The sequence below is a fragment of the Artibeus jamaicensis genome, unplaced genomic scaffold, assembly GCF_021234435.1.
Source record: "Artibeus jamaicensis isolate MK-2021 breed Jamaican fruit bat unplaced genomic scaffold, CSHL_Jam_final contig_780, whole genome shotgun sequence".
Classification (NCBI taxonomy): domain Eukaryota; kingdom Metazoa; phylum Chordata; class Mammalia; order Chiroptera; family Phyllostomidae; genus Artibeus; species Artibeus jamaicensis.
In genome coordinates this window covers 1496206-1519301 of record NW_026521967.1, presented here as the reverse complement: position 1 = coordinate 1519301, position 23096 = coordinate 1496206, and the positions used below count along the sequence as shown (strand labels likewise).

At 50.2% G+C, this 23096-nt stretch overlaps 1 protein-coding gene across 8 annotated transcripts in view; it reads right to left on the bottom strand.

Moving 5' to 3' along the window:
* The window catches only part of MCPH1 (microcephalin 1), a 139813-nt gene extending 133522 nt beyond the window's left edge, over positions 1-6291 (bottom strand). For all 8 annotated transcript variants that reach the window (XM_037133902.2, XM_037133901.2, XM_053672627.1 and 5 more), the window contains exons 1-3: positions 5683-6291; positions 4220-4311; positions 1790-1908 (exon numbers count right to left, since the gene is read on the bottom strand). In XM_037133902.2, coding sequence (XP_036989797.2) covers positions 1790-1908; positions 4220-4311; positions 5683-6046 — 575 coding nt within the window. In that variant the 5' untranslated portion in view covers positions 6047-6291. The remainder of the gene's footprint in view (positions 1-1789; positions 1909-4219; positions 4312-5682) is intronic.
* Between the last annotated feature and the right edge of the window lie 16805 nt (positions 6292-23096).

Genomic DNA, 23096 nt, shown 5'->3' with positions numbered 1-23096 from the left:
CCACACGGGAAGAAAGGGGGTGAGAGGACTCTCGCCCACTGGCCGTGAGGAGGTGCCACGCGGTTCTGGACTAGGAACTGGAGATCGTGATTGCAGCAACACAGATGCTGGCGCTGGGAACCGCAGGAGGCCTGCCAGCCGACACTGCGACTGGGAAGGACTGGGAGGGACTGGGAAGGACTGGGAGGAGCCGGAGCAGTGGGCTGTGGACCTGGGTGTTGCCTCTTCCAGAAGGCCCCTCCGCCTGGCCCCTCCACCTGGCCTCACTATGCCCAGCAGGGAGGGCAGAGCGGACTGTGTGTCTGCAGGGGTGTCTTGGTTTCTGCAGGGAGTGCGATTCAATGGTAGAACTCGCCATCTTCTAAACCTGTGTAACTTTCAGTTCCTCTCCTTTTTATCAAACTCTGGCATTGAAAGCCACAATTCCTGCTGGCGGCGGCAGCGGGCACAGAAGAGGCACAGGACAAAAGACCCTTGAGTGCGGCTCTTTCTGCAACCAGGGCTCCTGCGTGCTGACCCCTGACCTCTCCAGGAGCTGCACACTCACACCCAGCTGCCAGCCTGCTGCCCCCACGTGGTGCCCGGCGCACACCCGAGACAGGCCCATCCAGACGGGCCCTCAGCCCCCCACCTGGGCCGTCGGAGCCTTCTCAGACTCAGTAAACGGCAAACCCGACCTTCTCGCTCCTGGGGCCAAAACCTGCACATCGCCCTGGCTCCTCCCTGCTCCCCAAACCTGCACCCACATCCTCAGGAAAGGCAGCCTGGCACTCCCTCCAAAACTACGTCCTGAGCCTGAACGTCCTTCACAGCCGCACTGGCCACCCTGGTGTGGCTGCACCTCCAGCCCGGCCACTCCACTGCTGCCTCCACTGCTGTCCCCCCACCCCACCCCCACTCCTGCCCTGGCCTGAGTGCTTCTTCTAGGTCTCACAGCCCACCAGAACCTGCGTCACCTGAGGCCGGGGACCTCTCTAGCCTCAACTTCCTGCAAGCTTCCCCGAACACTCCTGTTGTGGGCTCAACTGTGCCCCCCCACTTCCCATTTCATAAGAAGTCCTGACCCCCACACCTCGGAATGTGACTGCACCCAGAGACGGGGCCTTTGGAGATGAGGCTGAGAGCGGTCGTGTGGGTGGGCCTGGCTCCACCTGGGCTCAGTGTTCATTCGTGAGCGGTTAGGACACAGACACAGGGAGACCAGAGGAAGACAGGCCACCTGCCGGCCAGACAGAGGCCTCAGAGAAACCAACCCTGCTGGCACCCTGACCTTGGACTTCAGTCTCCAGAACCAGGAGGAAGGAAGTTCTGTTGTTTTCGCCCCCCGTCTGCGGAGCATGGTGACAGCTGCCTCAGTGGGTGGATGCCATCGGTGTCACCGCATCTGCCCCCTGCTGTCCCCTGACCACGCTGAGCACAGTGTCCCAGGGCCCACGTGCTTGCTCCCACTCACAGGCTAGGGACTCCATTGCCACCATCTCTGGGCTGGGGAAGCTGCGGCTTGAGGCTGTGAATGGCTGTCCAAGTTAGCAACAGGGAAAAGACGGAAACCGAAGAGTATCTGGCTCTGGGACCCGTGCAGGATACATGGCCACACTGCACCCATACTAGACACTCAACGAACAAATTAGAGGCCCCGGCCAGGTGGTTCAGGGGGTTAGAGCGTCGTCCGGACACGCTAGTCAGGGTTCCCCTTATTGGATGCGTCAGTAAGTGGAACAATGAAACTACGTTTCTTTTCTCTCTCTCTGTCAAATCAACCTAAAACAACAAGAGGGAAGCGACTTACTTTTCCACCCAGAGCACGGACACGAGCTTCACGCCCCTCTCCTGAGCCTTGTCCCAAGTGCGCTGGTACCCGTCTTTGAACACGACGTGAGTCACTTGTTTGTTGAAAGTTTTTGAAACCTGCAGGTAAAGGGCAAAAAAGTTTAAGTCCATAGTTACTATTTGCTCAGAATTTCATTAAGTAAGTGTAGGCAAGTGCCATTCAACGAGACATGTACAAAACAAGCAACAACTACGAGCCAACTGTATCGCCCTATAGAAAAGATAACACAAGGCAGGATGAAGTGGGCTGGCGGATGCTGGTGTGGAAAAGGGTACAAGGACCAGTGAGTGATAACCCAAGAATGGGCCGGGACGCATGCTCACCGCTGCACACCCACTTCTGCCCGCCCTGTCCAGCCCCAGCCCTTATTCCAGGGCTGCAAAGTTGGCTAACGTTAAAAAAAAAGAGTAATCATTATTCGCCACGTTAACAGAGTAAAAATCATGATGATCACCTCAATATATGTGTACAGCACATTTGGTAAAATTAAGTTTATTCATGAGGACAATTCCTAGTAAATGAGGATCTCCAAGTCAGGGCAAAGTGCATTAGGAGAGATGCTAAAGGGTTTCCTTTGACAAGAGGGTGCAGACCAGGGCGCTCAAGTCTCCATGCTACTCACTGGCCTCCCCTGTAAAGTACCAGGAGAAAAAGAGATAAAAGGTGTTAGGATAAGAAAAACCAAAACTGTCCCGTGCTCATACGATTCGACCAGGTACGTCTGTAAAACCCCCAAACACCACAGAATTCATGAATGAGTTTGGGGACTTTCCTGGACACCAGGTGGACATACAAGCACTAACTACTTTACAGACCAGCAGCAGTTCAGACCATGGGAAAGCACAGAACATTATCGAAATACTTTTTAAAACCAAATCAACAAAGGTACGTATCATGTTCATAGGTTGGACAGTTCCATTTTGTAAAAATGTCAGTTCTCTCTACACTGATCTATTGTTACTGCTCCAGCCGCAATCAAAATCCCCCAAAAGTTCTTTGCTATAAACTGACCACCTGACTGTAAAATGTGTTTAGAAAGGTGAAAGGCTAAAAACAGCCAGAACACTCTGAAGAACAGAAGAGAAGACAATGCAAACTGATTCCAGAGGGCAATCAGGACAGAGTGGTTTGTCATTAAGCAGAACACAGACACTGAATCCCAGTTACCTGACCGGTGACAAAGGGAATACTGGGGAGCTTGGCTCATGGACAATCTTTTCAAGGGTGTTGAGCGAAATGAATACTCCCATGGAAAAAATGAAATTATTTCATGCTATATACGACAACCAATTCCAGATACACTACAAATCTAAAAGTGAAAGGCAATATGATAAAACTTCCAGAAATAACAGAGAAGGAAAACCTTCAGAACCTCAGTGTAGGAACAGATGTGTTTAAACTGGACACACAACAAAAAAACCCTCACCAAAAGGGAAAACTGCATTTAATCCTCCCAAGCCCCTGCCACAAACACACTTTGTTAACTGCTGAACTCCCTGGGAGCTGTCTGCAGTCACCATTTCTGTTCCCGGCACCTCACCTGTCACCAAAAGACACCATTAAGACGAGAAGACAAGCCAGAGCGCCAGAGAACCCGACCTCAGCCTGCAGGGCTCAGGGGTTCCTGGGGCTGGCCCCTGCCCTCAGCCGGCCCCCTGCAGCTGTGCCAGGCTCAGCGGTGACCCTGTTTCAGACCCACAAGGCTCAGCTTTTCTGAAGAGTCTGCAGCCTTTTAAAAGTCCCTCCCTCAACCTCCAGACCTGTTTTTCGGGTTCTGGCATCCTTCTTGATCTCTGCCCCTGGGCCCAGCCCCTCATCCCTACCCTGTTATCAGCCCCAGAAACACTAAATAGGGTCCACCTTCAGCACTTCTCCTTCCAGCGCCTGAGCCCTGGATTCCTGACCCCTAAAGCAAGCTTTTCAGCCTGGACTGCAAGTGGCTGTCAGATGTTTCCGGGGCCCCAGCTTCCCAGCCTTTCCCCTAGACACCTCTTCCTTCCCGGCATTCCTCATCTGACCAACAGCAGCGGCGTCCCAGTAACCACGGGCAGGACGCACACTGTCATCTCGGGTTCTCCTTCCTCAGAAGCACAAGACCAACCGTCCAAAACCCCTCCTGGGCTGAATCCTTCATATTGTGGATTTCTTTTTTTTCCTCCTGCCACTTACCCGTCTTCTTTCCCCTTCATGTTCTAAGTAACAACACCCCAAGTAAGAAAATGTAAATATATCTCATTATGTACCAGAGAACTATCAAAATGTAGCGATGTCGAGATGAATTCTTAACTAACATGTAGCAATAGTGAGAAGGATTTTTTAAACTGACATGAAGCAATGGTGAGATGAATTCTTACTCACATGTAGCAAATAGTAAAATGAATCTCTTACCTTTGCCCCCATCTCCACAAGTTGATTTGTAAATGTCTTTGAATAATTTTCTGTTCCATTGGCTGACCACACTTCAACATAAGCCACCACATCTAAAAATGAACAAGGTATTAACATTTTAAATATATTGAAAACCCAGCATCCCTCCCCCAAAGATCTCAATACATTTTTCTCTTGTTATATTTACATTAAAACATAAATTTAAATTTTCTTCCATTACAAGCCCATTCAAAAGGGCATTAGTGCTATCATGGTTCTTAAAATCTCAAACAAAGAACAATTGTACTCATCCACACATCATGGTTTACATCACTTACACTCAAAGCTCTTCCCAAATTCCTAAACCAGGCTTAACTTTTCTAGGGCAGGAGTCTGTTTCCTGTAAAGGACCTGACAATAAATACACACTCCAGGCTTTGAGAGTCGACCACTCAGGGCTCCAAAGCAAAGACAGCCCAAGACAGCACTTAAAGAGTGAGCTCAGCTGCGTTTTGATAAAGCTTCACAGACAACAAAGTTAGAACTTGATATACTTTTCATTTGTCATTCTTCTTCTGGAGTTTTTCTCCACCACCCACCCCAACCATTCATAAAAGTAAAAGTCTCGACTGGCAGGTCCTACAAAATCAGGCAGCAGGAGGATGGGGAGAGGGGGACACAGCCTGCAGACCCCTGATCCCACCTTTCTCCCCAAACCTAATTCGTTAAAGGAATCTCCAGGTGTGCCATTCTAACTACTTGTGAGCAAAAGGAAAGGCAGATTAATTTAACAAAACACTAACATTAAAAAAGCAGCTACACCTGACTGGAGTTTCCGTAAAGCCTTGGTCTCCTCTTTTGGCTCGAAGGTCTGTACTCCAGGCCCCTCCCTGCTCCAACACCCGACTGATGCTGTCCTGCTCCGCAGCAACTCCCGGTGCCCAGGTGCGTACCCTGACCTCGGAGCAGGCTCGGGTGCTTCAGTCTCCTCTGCGCGGACTAGCTGTGTGTGTGTGGGGGGGGGGGGTCCCTACATGCTCCGTACCTCAGTTTCCCCACCCACGAAGCGAAGTAAACCAGAGTTGCCTGGGCTATTCAAGTTAAGATATTATTAATCAAGCCTTTAGCACAGTTCCTGGACGCAGTTCCTCGATGAGGGGTCGCTGCTGTTGTCATATAACACACAGGCACTCGACCGCGGCAGAGAATCTGCTTTCTTTTCCTAATTCCACAATTAACGCCGCGCCCCAGGAGTCACCCGGCGGTGCAACGGCGCTGGGACCTGGGAGAAAGCCGACGATCAACCACCCCCCGGCCCAGGTGGCGCGGTAGCGGTCGCGGTCCCAGACTCGGGGACAGACCCCACACTCCACATGGAGCTAGGCTGATTTCCGGGGATCCGATGACCCCCCCCTCCCCAGCGCGCCCCACCATCCCTGCCCCCGCCCGCCCCGCCCGTGCTCCCAGGGAGACCCAGCCCTCACCTTTCAGAACCGAGCCCCGCGGGGTCCCGGGCTCCGCCATGAGGGGCGAAGGGGGCCTCACTACCGCGCGGAGTGGAACTCCGCAGACCTGCCGGGAGGCACCGAGCATGCGCAGGGCCGGCGCGCCACTCCCCTCCACCCCGCGAGGATCCGCTCTCCGCGTTTTCTCAGCTGCCGGAGGCGGAGCCGCGCCGACCCTCCGGGCGGCCCGTGGAGAGGGGGCGATTCCTTGGCGGACGCAGACTCGGACTCGCCCTCCGCGGACACGGGCCCGCGTCCTGCCCCGCGAGGCCTGCTCTCTGTCCTCTGGGCCGTTATGAGGACGAACGGCCCTAAAATCCGAGCTGAGCCCTTCAGTCCCCATAGGAGACTTAGAAGCTCTCGGCGCCTCACCAGGGTTCACCTGGGAGCGGGGCTGGGAAGGGCGCCGACGGCTCGGGGGGACCGTAGAGCAGAACTGGTCGGAATCCCCGTCACCCGCGCGCCCCGCGCTCCCGAGTGCCGCCCTATCGTCCGCGTGCGGAATGGCCGCTCCGAGGGAGACCCGGAGGCCGACGTGGGCGGGGACCCCGGGCCCCGGATCCGCCGGTCCCCCTCGCCAGTCGTACTCCCTTAAGCTCTGCAACTCGCAAATCCCGGAGCAGAGTTTAGCTGGCCGGGCCGGGCGAGCTTCGCGCTCTGGACCTGCCCGGGCCTCGCTCCGCTCCTTGGGTCCCCGCTTCAAACCTCCCGCCCGCGGAGCCCCGCCCACTCCGGGCAGGGCGCAGGCGCAGGCCCCGCCCCGAGATCGCTCACGCGCTGGTCCGCCAAGAGCGCTCACCCGGAGGGCTGGCAGGGCGGGGCGGGGCTGCTTGTTTGTCTGCGGATGATCTCTGTGTGTCGTGTCTGAGACCCAGGATCGGTTAAAGGAGCGATACCGTCTGTACTCAAGAATGAACCAAAACACGTGAAGACGCTTATTTCCAATGCGTTCAGCCCCATCTTAGTGTCTCCCTTGGAGTGCAGGCTCCATTCCCAGCTCAGGGGAGAACGCGACCTTCAGAGTAAAAGGGGCCCTTATAACCTAGTGGTCAAAAGTACAGGCCAGAGAACAGACTGACAGTTTTCAGAGGGGCTGGGGTACCGGGGCTGCACGAAAAATGGGGAGGAATTCAGCAAAAAGAAAAAAACCTCATAGACGACAGTAGGGTGACGTGGGTGGGGGGAGGTAGCAGAGGGTGAAAGGGGGATGAAGAGACTTGACCTGGGCGGGCGAACACACAACACAGTACACAGATGATGTGTTATAGAATTGTACACTCGACGCTTATCTAATTCTATTAACCAATGTCACCCCCATAAATTCAATAATTTAAAAATGTACAAGGAGGAGGAGGAGAGGAAGAAGGAAGAAGAAGAAATAAGAACAAACTGGATCTGGTTGGGAGACTTGTCTCCAAATAGCTCACAGCCACTCTCGGCTGTGAGACACAGAGGAGTTACTGAAACTCTGGGAGCTTCCTTTTCCCACGGGGGCCCTGAACAGCAGCACAAACGATCGCTCACGCTCCCGGAGCACATGTTACGGGCTTTGGATGTGTTGTCAGACTTAATCCTACCCAGCTGGTGAGTGTACTGAAATTTGCAAAGCATTTACACACATTTCTCTGCCCAGATTCTCACTAAAAGTCTATTATTCTAGAGGTATTTCTCATGGTAACCTGGAGACTAACCGTGGCCGCCCCCTCTTCTGCCTCCCTCAGCTCCCTGACAAGGCTTTCTCTTGCTTTATATTTTGTATCATTTGTTCTGCCTCCCTCAGCTCCCTGACACGAAGGCTTTCTCTTACTTTATATTTTGTATCGTTTGATGCTCACAGTAGACATTACATAGCAAATGTGATTATAAACACTGTAAATACAACTTATGTGAATACATATGTGTGATCTTATTCATAATGTTAAGCAACACAAATTCAACCGAACAAATTTTAAAGGTTAATTGGCTTTATTGACAGATTCATGAATCAGGCAGCAACCCGTCCAGCAAGGAGAAAGGAGCTCCAGAAATGGAACGGTTTTTAAAAGCATAGAGGGGGTGGGACAAGGAAACCAATTTTTTAAAAGGATTATTTCAGGCAAGGTCACCTTCCTTTGGGGAACAATTGGGACTGGTAGGAAGATTAGTTCATTGATGTGGACCAGGAAATTCCAGACTTGCTGCCTAAAATTACAATCCTGGGGAAGGCTGGAACTGTAATTAAGTATTAAGCCTTGCTTTGCAGACGTGGGACTTGGTACAAAGGACTGCGCTTGGGGCCTGTTGGTTCTTTTTAGCCGTGAACCAGAAATGTGGCCACCCTGACAAGCCTGACCAATGCAGTAACTGAAAGTCACACACAGGATGTTTTCATTTTGAAAAATGCCCAGCTGAGCAGGTTATGATGGGAAACCACGTCCTGAAGCCGACAGGGTCGATGAACCTTCCCTCTGAGCAAGCTCTGTCCCTTGTCTTTGTATGGCTAGAATGACATTTCTTTAGACTTCCAGAGATGAACACCCCTGGTACCGGGGAGACATGACCTCGATATTCCTTGCTGTTACCTTTACCTGCATACCTCTGTAAATTATATGCTAAATGTGAAGTACCCTGCACCCACCAATACAAAAAAATATGTATCTATCCGTTTTCATCCAATCCTAAAGATTTCCCTGCTTTATTTTCTCCCACCTTTTTAATCTACCACTAATGGGTTTCATTGTCTTCCTTACACCTTCTCCTTTCTCCAAATGTGTTGTGGACTGCTCTGCCTGGTTTCAGGAATTGTAACCCTAACCCCCCACCCCCCTTGTGGCTAAGGCTGTGAGTGACCTCTGGAATGCAAGCCACAGGAGACAAAGCTTGTCTCTGGTAGCAAATGCTGCCTCGGTTTCCTCCCTGCCTCCAAAGCATGGTCGAAAGTCCTTGATAGGTAAGTCTCCTCACAGCAGGAAGCAACCTAAGCCAGACTTGACCACTTGGGAGGCCATCATGGAAGGACTCAGGAGGCTGCAACGAAGACTGAGCAATGGACTCATGCCTCCCAGCTATGTGAGATAGCCCGAGTCCCCATGTTCTCTGGGAGAGGCTCTAATCCCCTTAAGCCTGAATACCTGATGGGGAGAGGTGCAGCTCCTTGCCTTGCCAGAGCATGTGTGTGTGTGTGGGGGGGGGGAATCTGGCATCACAAAGAATTCCTGAAAAACCTGTGAAATCTGCTCTGCTAAGAGTGCTTTCATTCATATGTTAAGGGTCCCAAGAGGAAATGAGTATGTCTCCCAAAGTTTTTGCAACCCTCTTCCTGACACTCTAACTCAGAGTAAGCCTTCAGATTTCTTTCAAATGTTATTTACTGTTTGATCCTTGCCACCCTGTATTCCTGTGTATTACAACCCAATAAAAGCCCTTGGAGGAAGCGGCTCACCGCCTTTTTCCCCTGAGAAACTGGCCACTGCTCAAGGCCTTTTTCCTCTGGGAAACCGGTCACCTCTCCTCCCCAAGCAGATCACATCATGTCTCAGTCATGTTTACTCTCATCCGTGGCACATGGGGGGACGTGTGGGAAAAGTCGCCCCCACATGAATGTGTAAAAGACACTGCAAACCCTTATTTTCTCTAGAGCATTTTCTTAATCCTTCGAGATTTTGCTTCTGCGAATGGCCCCTAAACCTTGTCTAAGTGCCTTAAACTTTCCTTTAGGTTTGAAATTTCCTCTGTGGACATAACAATACACATAAGTCATCGGGTTCAAGGGCGGTTCCCTGATGAGAGCTAACTAACACAGCTAGCAGCTGACGGTGCCCCTTGGAACTGGAATGCAGAGGGGAAATTTGCACAGACGTACCCGCAGGGAGAACATCATGTGAAGATAACTGGAGTTACGTGGGCACTTGCCCAGGAGCTATCAGAACTGGGAGAGGCACCTGACTCAGCTCCTTCCCTTGAGCCTTCAAATGGGATACAGCCCTGCCGACACCTTGACTCAAGTTTCTGTTCCTAAGAACAGTGAGATGATAAATTTCTATTGTTCAAGCCACTGGGTTTGTGGTGTCTTCTTATGGCAGTCATAGGAAACTAACACCACCTGTGTGTAAGAAGCAGAGCATAAAAAGGAAATAATGTCTGCACATGCATGTAAAAAAATTTAATTTTTCTTATGAAGAATAGACAGCTGGTGAAATTTGGAAAAGCCCTTAGGTTAAAGTACAAATGTTAATTCCCCACTTTTGATCACTGTCCTAACGCTATTTAGGAAAAGGCCTTATTTTAGAGAAATATGCATGGAAATATTTCAGGGGTAAAGGAACATCAAGTCTGTGACTTCCTTTCTAATATTTCAGGGGAAAAACCATGAGGATATACACACACTCATATATGTACAAAGGACAATAAAACAGATGTGGTACAATGTTAACATTTTGGGGACCTGAGTGAGTGGTTTGTGGAAATTCTTTGTGCTATTGTACTTTTTGTATAAGCCTGAAATTCTTGCAGAATGAAAAAAGTCATGGCAGGAAAATAGCGGGGCTAGACCTCAATTAGCCTGAGGGTCCCAGCCACTCAGGGGGAAGATGAACCTGGTAAGTGGTGGGCTTGTGGGCCTGGAGCACTTCCCACCAGCGAACTGTTGAACCGTTCTCCTTGCATGCGTGGTGACGGCAAGTAAGGGGCCTGTGAAGATGCAGCATGGACTCAATGCGACATCTAACGCATCTTCCCTGTTGAGAGAAAACGGTTTTTGCTATGCCAGCGACCTTTGACTGGTGGGCCGCAAGACTTGGAAAAACATACCATCCTGACTGTTTTGTCAGGGGCACTGACCTCTTTCCCTTAGACTGTCAACTAAAATAATGACAACAGCCAACACAACAGTAGCCAGTCGGTGTCAATGAATAAAAATGATACCTTTTTTTGGTCAGGTTGGCAAAAAATATATTTTGGGGGGTGCCACAGAATTTTAGTAGTTTATGTGTGCCATGAGATGCAAAAGGTTGAAAATCACTGTGCTATACAATTTACGATCCTTTCTGTTAAGGAGGCATGATTTAAATGCAGAGTAACGGTGTCGAGGCAAGTACTGCTGTTAAATACCAGACTTAAAAGTAACCTTATTCCTTATTCAACCAGAAGGATATTTACTCTGCCCAGAATAGTTTGAAGTGCAAAGGTATTTTGATTTTGTGTTACTTGAAGAACAGTTTCAGAGCTGGAACAAAAGGTCTTGGTTTTTTTTTTTTTAAAGGTAAATTTTAAAAATGAAAGAAGAGGGCTGACTGAGCAACAGCAAACTGAAAAGGACCCGTTTCTGACACCCACACCCACACCCACACGCACATGCGCACACACGCAGACGCTGCAAACGACGCCACCCTCCCATTCGACGCCACCGTTTGTTTTAGAGCCTGGAGGAATGAGACCGCCAGGTCAGGTCACAGAGCCACTGAAATTAGCATCAGCCCTAGAACTCCGGTCTCGGGACATCAGGTGCCAGTTTGCCCTGTTTCTCCACGCTGCGTACCTTTCCTCATTTGCTTCACTACCCCTTCAGATCAGAAGGAGAATTTATCAGCGGAGCTGAGGACTATGCAGCTCATTACTGACAGCAAAGTTAATGAGTTCAAAGAAACTCGACCTTTGCACCAGTACACTCCAGTTTAATTTTTGTCATTGCATTTCTATTCACGGTTTTTCAATATTTTATTAAATTTTGGGGGGTGACATTGGTTAGTAAAATTAGATTTCAAGTGTAAAATTCTATCATGTATCACCAGAATAGTCAGGGTTTTTAATAAAATTATTTAAAGAATCTAGTAAAGTCTCAAAAATAAGCTGTCTGTGCTTTTTCATTTTTACTCTCTGCCAAAGGACGACATATGAAAGCCGTGTTTCTCTGCCAACACTCCCTCGGAATGAAAGGGACCCAGACCAGACGAGAGCCCCTTTGTACACGCTCAGAGCGCGGGGAGCTGGGGACATTGGCTTCTGTGAGCAGCCCGCTCCCACTCGGCAGGCGAGAGCTTCTCAGAGGCTCATCGCCGACGAGCTGGCAATTCTCGGACAGGTGTGGGGACGGGAGGTCTCGGAGAGTCCTGGCAGACGTCAGATAAAAGGCCTGGGTTCAGAAGGAAGCCCGGAGCCCCGGAGTCTGAAGTTCCCTCCGGAACCCTCCATCCTCAACAGCGCAGAAACAGAGGGCAGGCACGGACCCCGGCTTCCTAGCAGTTCATGAATTTCAAAGGTGAGGCACAGAGCTCCCAGTTCCACCTTCCTTTCTGGTGTTCTGACAAAACGAAAGAAAAGACAGTGGAAGGAGACTCAACTGAGCAAGTGTTAAATCTAAGAGGAAACTCTATTTTCTAGTGACACTGTAACTCTTATTATTAACAGTAGAAGTGAATGTGCTGTTCTTTCTTGAAGAAGAGCAAAATTCACCCTCTTAAAATTTTTAAAAATAAAGCTTTGAAGTGAGACTATTTTTGATGATACAGAGTAACTAAGAGGCTTGCACTCCTATGCAAAAATGAACGTAAAAATCCACGAATGTCTGCACTGAGGATAAATGAACGTAAAGGGCAGAGGGCATGAGAAACAGAAGATCTGAAATTATCTGCGAGAATAATAGTGAGCTATTTCAGTTTTGTATCTTGGTAGTGCTTTACAGCAATGAAAACAGAATTCTGTAGCTAACTGCAGGAACTGAGGTCGTACAGCTCTTCCTAGTGAAACTGGCACCCAGGTTCAAACAAGGTGAGCAGCTGCAAGGAGGGGAGTGTTTACCTGGACCAGCCTTTGCACCCCAGTGCCTAGAAACACAGAGCCTGCCATCTTTATTCCTGCCAGTGAGACCGGAAAAGCTGCCTGTCACCTACCAGACCCAATAACGAGAGATGGGGATTGAATCTTTATGGCCACTGTGTTCAGATGGCCAGCGATCTGAGAAGATGGTGGGTTTGTACCACCGCAGACTGTCTTAAATTTCATTTTAAACGGACCCTTTTTATAAGAAGAAAAGTCTGGGGAAGGGTTTGGAATTCAGGAAATAAGTTAATCAGACAAAAGCTTTAGCATCCTTTCACTTGAGCCCTGGGTGGTGGTCTTTACCTGTGTCCCAGGCGGTGGGCATCTGGCCCTGGAGCACAGTGGCTCAGACACCATCTTGACGTCTTGCAGTCCTCCCGAGACACGAAGGTGGAACTGCTTGTGGTCTCCCAGAGTCAGGGCGGGCGCACCTTCAATTCCTGGAACAACAGCTTTTTACGTACATTGATTACTAAGCTTATTAGGTATTACCTGGAACTAAAAAATATCCAACATTTGAGTCACCCATCCCGAGGATCTTTGAAAAACTGGATCAGAAAACCCGACACCTCTGCCCTTGTGAGTGCACAGAACATGATGCTACGCCATCGGACGGGTCGCCAGGGAACTGCTTCTGTCGTCGGGGGCAGCTTCCCTCCATTACGGTTACTGAAGTAATTACAGTTAACAGTGCAGGTTGGCTTCTGCCTTCACCCCTTGTTGTTCTGATCACCCTTAGTATCAACCCCCTCCCTCACTGAGTCAGCGTTATCCACCATGTCCAGTGGAAGGGTCTGGAATCACAGCAGGGGGCCACACAGACAGAACAGGGGATACACAGGGCGAAGCAGGGTGTTCAAAAGAACTTCCTGTGGGTCCCTCAACACTCTCATTATGACTCACCACTAACTTGCCTCAGACCCTTTCTGGAAGCCGAGGTAAACCCAGAAGGTGCCCACCCTGGGGAAACGCTCACACAGTGCAACTGTGAACTGGAGAAGGGAGGGCACCAAGTGGTGTATGTGAGGGCCTTGAGCTGTCAAAGCCTCGCTCTTCCGGGGCGGTTTCAAGCCAGGACACATGGACGCCGTGATACTGGCCCTTGAAATACTGGACGCTGGGTCATTTGAAAACTAGGACTGTCCCAGGCTTAGACTTATCGCCCCCTGTGGCACCGTGGCTACTCCTGCCACCTGGCTTCCCAGGGGAAGGAGGTGGCTTTCGCTATTTAATGAGGTGACCTTCCAACCCGAGGGTGGGGCTGGCTGCCACTCCGTGACTGGAGGGTTGGAACTTTCAGCCGCACCCTGATCTCCCAGGCACAGGTGGTCCCCTGCGGGGAGTTGAAGACACTCTCCCCTTGGGGGTGGTCCTCACAGGGCTCCACCCAAAGGGCCTTCCCACCCCCACCCCTTTGGGCCCCACAAGAAAAGTTGCCTTGAAATTGAATGGACAAGACCTGGCTACACACGCCATGGGCTTACTCAGCCCTGTCTGGGGCTGAGGCACCCTCGGCGCCTGGCAGAAGGGGGCGCAGGCCCTGGAGGTCTCTCGTGACCAAGCCTGGGAAGACACAGGGTCACTGCCCCTCACGTACAGGTCGCACAGGTCGAGGATGGCTCCCAGGGCCAGCCCACAGTCGGGGGAAGAGCTACGCAGGGGTGTGAACACCTGACGGAGGGCGTGGGAGCTGCAGTTTGCGGGGGTGGGGGCACCTGGTGGTGAACCACAGCTCTGGACACTGCGCGGGATTTTTTAAAAATATTTTTTTGCAGGCTAACATTGAGTCCCGGGTTCAGAGTTCGGTCTGACTCTTACTGCGCCCCAGGCAGACACAGCCTCCCTCACGGAGCTTCTCATCGCTGGGCGTCACACCCCTGGGAGCTGAAAGGTTTTAGGAGGTCAGCGGCAGGGGCAGCGCGAAGACCCAAGTACACTTGGTGTGACTCCAGATCACACCACCCCAGTACTCGGTTCAGCAGTGCTCAGTATAGCCACAGAAGAACACATTGGGGGCAAGCTATAGTGCTGAATACGTGTGTTCTCACTTTCTATCTTGCAACACTGAAACTTTGTCTCCACGAAACCCCAACTCCCCCTTCCGTCTCCCTCCCAGCCGCCAGCAACCCCCCACCCTGCTACATTCTGTCTCCGAATTTGACTAGTCTGTGTGCATCATGGAGGCGGAATCGCAGTGTTTGTCCTTTTGTGCCTGGCTTGTCTCCCGCAGCCTCGCGTCCCCGGGTCTCTCTGTGCTGCAGCAGCAGCATCGTTTGCCTGTGAGGCTGAGCACTCCCCACCCTGTGCAGGCGGAGCGTCTGGTTCACCTGTCCGTCCACCGTGGACACCCGTGGGGGCGGCTCACGCCTGTCGGCTGTTACTGGAGGAACAAACACCTCTGCGAAACCTGCTCTCAGTGCGCTTGATGTACACACTCCCAGACGCGGAATTGCTGGAACACATGGCAATTTGTTACCTAACCTTTTAAAAATATTTTTTTAACAAGGATAAGCTCTCTCCCTGTTTCAACGGCTGGTAATGGGTCCTGAGTAACAGAAAGAAACCTGGATATTATTATTTCGTGTGGAACGCAAATGCCACCCTTACGTTTTGGCGTTCCTCTTCTCCCCACCCCTCAACCCCTCGGCAGGACAGCGGAGGCAGCGTGGGCAGTGGGTCAGGGCCTCGGAGAGCAGGGCTCGTCCTCGTGGCCCCAGTGACCTGAGAGGGCCCAGGATGAAGTGGGTGGAAAATGGGAACACTTGAAAATAAACAGACAGAAAATGGAAAGACTATCTTCAAATTGTGGAGGAACAGGTTGCCTATGCTACCGTTTAAATTTTTAGGTGGCTTTTCACATTCAGTCTGGGTTAGAGTTGTATACAGGCGCTCTCACACCACACACCAGGCCAGGCGCTTCCCGAGGGGCCCGTGGGGTCGGGACGGTCCTCACATTCTCCGTCGGGGGCAGAAGCACCACACCAGCTCACTTGTGTTTTATCGCAGTATCACTTTAAAAGTTCTTTCCTTTTAATTTCAGTTCCGTCCGCGAGTGTTTTCACCTATGTTTTCTAGAAGAGAAATCACATAGTGATTCATACTCCAATATCAATCCCTTTCAAGTTTCTGCCTTGAGAATTAAAACAGCAAAAATACCACTGGTTTTAGTCAATGGAACAGTCCAGAGTTGTTTACTGATTCCAAAATTCACGAGAGAAGCATTGGAATAGAGACTTTGAAAACTCAAGCTATTTATCTGCTTCTAAGTGTCAGTCAGATGTGTGGTCAACGCCACAGGACCCTGGGGACCCTGCTTTCTGCCCTCCCAGGCCTGCCTGTGGTGGGGACTTAGTTTGCACACAGAAAATGCACGATTTCAGCACTGATCATATTCCAGCTGTCGACACTTCTCTCTGCTGTGTTGAATGCCACTCAGATGTCAGTATCAAGGCTCCTGCAACTTGGGACCAGACCGCGCTGTGGCTACCAGAACTTCCTGTGAGGTATGACGGGCCCCTTCTCCGATCTGCAAAGTCTCACGGCTTGAGGACGGAGAGGCGTCTGGATCGCAGCAGCGGCTGGACTCAGCAGAATGGTGGGGGGCGGACTCAGGGGCCTGCTCAGAGAAGCGGGAGCACACCTCTTCACATACACTGGCTGCCAACGATTTGTCTCCCCAGCCAGCTTTCTGTGGTAACCTATATTGGAGGTTGGTGGCAGGTATTTCGTATTGTAGTCTCAAGATACAGGAGGAGAAATAAGTCCTCCAAGGTCTCGGGCTCAGAGAGCAACCAGCAGGTGCTACAGACTGAATTCCGTCCCCTGGAAATGCACAGCGGAAGCCCCGCCTCCCAGCTTGCCTGTTTTGACTCCGAAAAGGCAGTGAAGGTTAACTGAGGTCACAGGGGTGGGTCTCTAGTGGGCAGAACTGGAGTCCTTACCAGAGGGGACACCAGCACCGAGGCCAGGCCCTGTGAGGGCGCAGAGAGGAGGGGCGTCTCCGGCCAGGAGGGGCTCCCCCCGGAAACCACCTGCAGGCACCCTGACCAGGGCTTCCAGCCCCAGAGCCGCGAGGAAGTGAGCTGTGGCTGGGTCAGACCCGTGGACGGCAGCGTTTCGTGGCCCTGGGCAGACCGTTTCCCTTCTTGGCCTCCACAGCACATCTGAAGTGGGGGCTTGTTAGGTACGGGGGACCCTGCAGCAGAAGGACGGCTGCTGGGGCAGGCGCAGGGACCGTCGCCAACCTGGCCTCACCTGCCCTCGGAAGCGGTGAGTCCGCGTTCACAACTTCCCAGGTGGAGACCTGTGGTCTGGAACGTCGTGGGGACCACGTGTTCACATTTGCACCTTCACATGGAGATGTGTGGAGAGGGGTCCAGATCAGCGCTCAGCTCTGGGCCGAGAGATGGCTTCGTGGTGGCGAACCGAGGTGCACGGCCACTTTGGTCCCTGGGCTCACACTTGTTTTCACAGTGAGCGCACATCCATGCATTACTCTGGCATTTTAACAGACACAATGAAAACACTGAGAGGGAAGGAGGTCGCGTTGACAGCTGCCTTGGAGAAGAGCCATGATGTCTGCCAGGGAAGCCTTCTGAAGGCTGCAGACCAGGCCAGAACTGACGGTGGTCCAGGGGGTGTAGTCCATGATACTGTAGTAACTGTGCACGGTGCCGGGGGCCCTGGACTTGCCAGGGGATTCCTTCATAAACCTTAGAAATGTCTGACCACCATGCTGTACACTCGGAAGTAACATACAACACCGAGTGTTAATTGCAATTGAAAAAAACCCTAAAAAAACGATGGTGGCCTTTCCCACCCCCAACCCCCATCCATTGTAACTGCTGCGCTGTTTGTTTAATAGAAGCACAGACAGGTTTACCCCACCCTCTGCCTTGGGTCTTGCAGGACTGCTGTCCCTGGGGGCACACACCTGCCTCACTGCAGCCCGACGGTGCTGCCTTGTCCCTCCCTGCTTTTCAGGCCTCCACACCGCCTTCTGCCCTTTGCCCAGCTTCTCCGAAATGCCCACCTCCTTCAGCACCCAGCTTCTCACCCACTATTTCCTTTGCCAGAACAATTCTCTCTGTTCCACTAGAGACCTCCCACTCACCTCCAAATGTCAGCCGAAGTGTTACTTCCTTGGGAGAATGTCCCTAGTGTGCCACCCCCCCACCTCTGTCCAGGGCTGTGTCCACCTTCTGGGCCGCCTTTCCCCATGCCCGCCCCCACCCACTGCTCTCAGAGCTCTCTCCGTTGCAATGAAGTGTTTCATTGTATCACGCTTGCTCACGGTGGGGGGTTAATAAGTATCTGTTGGATGAATGAATGGATGGATGTGGGAGACATCAGACAAAGCTAGGAGGACTCCACTGCCGTTTCTGAGGGACACAGACGTGTAGCATCGAAGGGGACTGAGGCCGTGGCCCAGGCAGTAGGAAGCACCATGAAGGGCAGGAGACGCTGTTCCTTCATCAGGCAAAGGCAGAGACGTTAAATGTTGAAGGGTTGCTAAGACAAGGATGGAAAGTGTCCATTTTAATCTTCGTGGCATGACAGAGAGACCACTGGGGACTCTGTTGACGGCATTGCAGGGAAGGCAGAGGGGTCCAAGGTAGACTTCAGGACGGGATCAAGGAGAATGAGCAGGGAAGTGGGGGTAAGCCCCAGATGGCAGCCCTGCCACTTGCTAAGCATGGGCTTCAGCACCTTCCCTGATTTCAGTTACTCGTTCTCGACAGGAGATAGTAATGGAACCCACCTGCAGGGTAGCTGAGGAATCTGAAATAACAAAGGCCACAGACGGGCCTCCAGGAAGTCCCCGAGGAAAGGTAGCAGTTGTTACAATGTAGTTCAGTGTCTGTGTTTAAATATGCTGTTCTGAGAGAAGAGGCCTAGGTGAATCAATAGAGGCTGCGGGGGGAGGGGGGGTGTTGAAAGTTTGTGTGTTACATTGTAATCAAGTTCAGTTACAACCCAGTCGGTTGCTTTTCCATTAGGCAGAACGTGGCCAGAAAACAACATGGACAATACATGCGTGTGTGCATGTGTTTTATAAAGGACATATAGAACCAAACCATTCTCACTATATTTGTAAAGGCTACTCTTAAGGACTTAGTAGAATTGTGTCAGTACATAAATGAAGTGAACAAAAACATCTTTGGAAACATTATTATAGCACGAAGACACAATGACTAGAAAGTATCGTGGTTGGGATTCCAGGCAAAAGTTCTCAGAGCAGGTGAGCACATTGCCATAATTCTTTTCCTGTCTTGGAGCTGCTATGCAAGCCATTGATGGGTGACATTTTAAATGACTTTCTCTATGACTCAGAATAACTTTGAGGTGCATACCATAGTTTTTGAAAGAAACATTGATACTAGACTATAAATGCGGTAATATCTTTTGTTCAATATCAAAATTGAAGTATATTGAGTTCATATTAGACACTTTTTCATGCTTTACAAAAAAAATTCACCCCCCTTTTTACACATACTGCTGCATGTGAATAAAGATTTAAGCTATCAGCTGGGGTATTGTTCATTTTTCTTCACTTTTGAAGGGCAGGTTTGCCAGATATGGAATTTTCGGCTGACAGTTAAATTTTCTTTCACAACTCTGAGTGTGTCATCCCATTCTCCTCTGGTCTCCACGATTTCAGAGGAGAAATCAGCTGTCAATCTTATAAAGAATCCTTGTGTATCACGAGTAGTTTCTCTCCTGCTGCTTCTCTCTTTGGCGTGTGACAGTTTAATGATGATGTGTCTGGGTATGGATCTCTTTGAGTTGAGACGACTACAGGTTGTGGAACTCACTGGATGTGTAGATTAACGTATGTTGTCAAATTTGGCAAGCTTCCAGCCATAATTTTTTTCAAATATTCTTTTGGCCTATTTTTCTCTCTCTTCTTCTGGTCATTCCATTCTGCTTATGTCGGTTCATTAGATAATGTCCCACAGGTCTCTGAGATTTATTCATTTCCATGCATTCATTTCTATTTCGATTCCCAGGAGAATCTCAGTTCATCTACCTTTATGTTTGTTGATTCCTTCCTCTGCCTGTTTAAATCGGCTTCAAGCCCCCTTAGAGATTAAAATTTTTTTCTATTACTGTATTTTTCAACTCCAGAATTTCCATTTGGTTCCTTTTAATAATATTGGCCTCTGTACTGATATCCTCTACTTGGTGAGAGCACATTCTCGTTCTTTGCTTTAGTTTTTTAGACATAGGTTCCCTGAGTTCTTAGAATGTATTTAGCGCAGCTGATTTAGTCCAACGTCTGGGCTTTCCGAAGGGCACATTCTACTGAGGGCTTTTCTCCCGCATTTGACTGTGCTTTATTTTTTTCTTTGAACGTCTCACAATTCCTTTCTTGAGAACTGGACATCTGCAATTCTATGATGTGGTAACTCTGGAAATGACTCTTCTCCCTCCCCAGGGTTTGCAGCTGATGAGGTTTATTCAGTTGTTGACAACTCTTCTGAACTAAAGCTGTAAAGTTTATTTTTGTTTTTTTCTTTTCATTTGATTTCGGAGCCGCTGAAGCTTCAGTTAAGTGAGTGGCCAGCTAGTGACGGACAGCGGTCTCCTTGGCAGCCGCTCTCCCGGTGTCTCCTAAGGGCCCATGGGCTTGCCAGACCGTCCTCAGGCCTTGTGCAGGCAGCTCGCAGTTCCGCCTGCACCCTCATGCCCGGCTCGCTCACAGCCTGTGGGTCAGAGGCGACAGCGAGGCCCCCCTCAGACCCCTCCCTGGCCTGTGCCCCACCCCACAGATGGTCTTGCACGCTCCCTGGAGTCCTGGCAGAGTTTCAGAGTGCCTTGGCCCCCACTTTTTAAAAAAGTTTTCTGGGCGGCACCCACTCTAATGCACTATTGCCATTGCTGCCTCTGGAAGCCTCGTGCTGCAAAGACTCCCTCTAACGGTTTTTAACAAAAGCCCCAGAGAAAAGGCTTTTTCTCCACAAAGTCCAATAAAGAGAAAACCCGTGAGTAGGCGTTCCCTGGGAACTGCCACGCCGGTAAAGAAATTACAGTGCTGTCGGAGTGGGGCCTTCGGGGAGCTCCACCCCACCTTTACTGCCCCGGAGGCTGCTGCACTGAGTGGGCTACAGGTACTGAGTGGGCTACGGGTGCTCAGGCTGCTGTGTGGCTGGGGACCGGGCCTGGGGACAGGGTGGGTTACCGTCGTGCTCACTGAGGTCCAGGGTTTTTTCCGGAATATACCCTCCCCAGATCATTGCAAGTCTTTTTGAACAGTTTCCGGAGATCTGAACAAGTTGGTTTTGACCACCTCTGCCGGCTCTTTAAAACGGGAGGAGTGGTGTCTGAAGGTCCGCACTGCCCGGTCCCTGCCCTGGTCACCAGCCTGCTGCCCCTGAGGCTCGCCCAGGATGCGGCAGCGTTGGCACCTGCTCCCCTTCTCTGAAGAGCATCCCACTGTGTGTGTGTGTGTGTGTGTGTGTGTGTGTGTGTTTGATCCCTTTTCCAACTGATGTCATTTCAATTGTTTCCAGTATTTGGCTGTTAAAAGTTAAATTTTCTACAAAAATTCATGTTCAAGTCTCTCTTCCATAGGTTTTTCTTTTGGGGGGTAAGCATCTCCATGTTGAATTGCTGGTCATGCCGTGACCTTATGTTTAGTGTTTTGAGAAGGTGTCAAACTGTTTCCACGGCGTCTGCACCGTTTTCCTCCCCCCACAGCGCGGGGAGGTTTCCGTTCCTTTGCATTTGCCCCAACACCTGTTTTTGCTTGTCTTGCTTATTACAGCCATTCTAGTGGCTAAAATACAGTTTGTATATGTTTCTTACACTTATGTGAATGTGTAGATACTTATTGTTATTATAAACAATAAAAAAGTTTAAAACTAATTTTACAGTGCCCTGGCTGGGTAGCTCAGTTGGTTAGAGCATTATCCCGATATGCTAAGGTTGCAGGTTCAATCCCTGGTCAGGGCACATACAAGAATCAACCAATGAATGCAACAACAAATTTATGTTTATCTCTCTCTCTCAAATCAATAAGTAAAGAATTTTTTATCATATCTTTTATTTATAAAGCACCTTCATGTAGGAGTTGAGTGTGATAATAAGAATGAAAATTAGGCAAGGTCACCACCCCCATTCTGATAGGAAAATAAAGACCTGATATAAGCTCAGAAGTTAGTGACTGGTTATCAGCACATAGCCCTAAGTGAGAGAGCTCAAAAAACTTATGACCAGTCCTTACCTTTTTTTCCACAGGCCTCGAAACAGAAGTCCTAAAACTTTCCAGAGAAAAACATTAAAAAATGTGTTAGTTCCAGGTTCCATGCGACACGCTATTAGTTTCAGGCGTACAGCACAGTGGGCAGACGTTCCCAAAGCTTAGGGAGCTACTGCCCGGGAAGTCTCGTCCCCGCCTGCTCCACCCGTGGTTGGTGCGGAACACGACCGCGCTCCCGTGCTGTACTTTGCGTCCCTGTGACTGCTCTGCAGCTACTGACCTGTGCCTCTTGCTCCCCTCGCCTTTTCCGCTAGCCCTGCGGCCTCCTCGCCCGACGACCCTCCATCTGTTCTCTGTGTCCGTGAATCTTTTTCTGTTTTGTGCATGTATTTTGTTCTTTAGATTCCACATATAGATGAAAGCATATAGTATTTGTCTTTCCAGGACTTGTTTTACTCAGGATAATATCCTCTAGGTCCACCCACGTTGTTGCAAATGGTAACATTTTGCTATTTATGGTTGAGTCACGTTCCACTGTATATGTGCGCCACTTCTTCTTTATGCATTTGTCTACTGATGGGCAATCACAGTGGGCGGCTTCCACATCTGGCTTACTGTACGTAGTGCCGCAATGAACACAGGGCGCACATATCCTTTCATATCAGCGTTTTGGATTTCTTTGGATAAATCCACAGGAACGCAATTGTTGGCTCACAACGTAGTTCTGTTTTTCTGAGGAGCCTCCACACTGTTTTCTATACGGCTGCACCGTCTGCATTTCCACCAACAGTGCAGGAGGGTTCCCAGAAAGCCATATTTTTACACTCTCCGCAATCTTTGAATTCCCTAAATGCTATTCCAGGATGACAACGAATACTGTGCCAAACAACAGCACGATTAGACAAATGACCCCCGAGGCACTGGGCCCGTGGCAGTGTGTGTGGGGGAGTGTTCTCCGCAGGTAAAGTGACACCCAGGCAGGAGCTGCACACCCATAACGCCGTGTATCTGTGACATTTCACAAACCGTTCCAGGAACGCCACTTGTTATATTACTGGAAAATGCCCATCTCAACACAGGTCTAGTGCGACCCATTGTTACTTCGTAGAGCCCACCCATTAAGACTTTCTAACAGCTCATTAAGGAATAAGGAAAGAGGACAATGTTGAGTCTCTTCATGCACCAGTGATCTGTAGGATGATTTAACCTGGAGAAGACAATGGCACATCAGCAGTCGCTCTGGGATGGGTTTCTACCAGAGAAACAACCCTTTCATCGTTACAAATTTGCCTGTCTGCTTTTACTAACATAATCCTGTAATGTTACAAAGATGTGGAGGCTGTGAGCTTTTACAGGAAATACTGGATTTGTGCAACCACCACTTAGGAAGAATCTT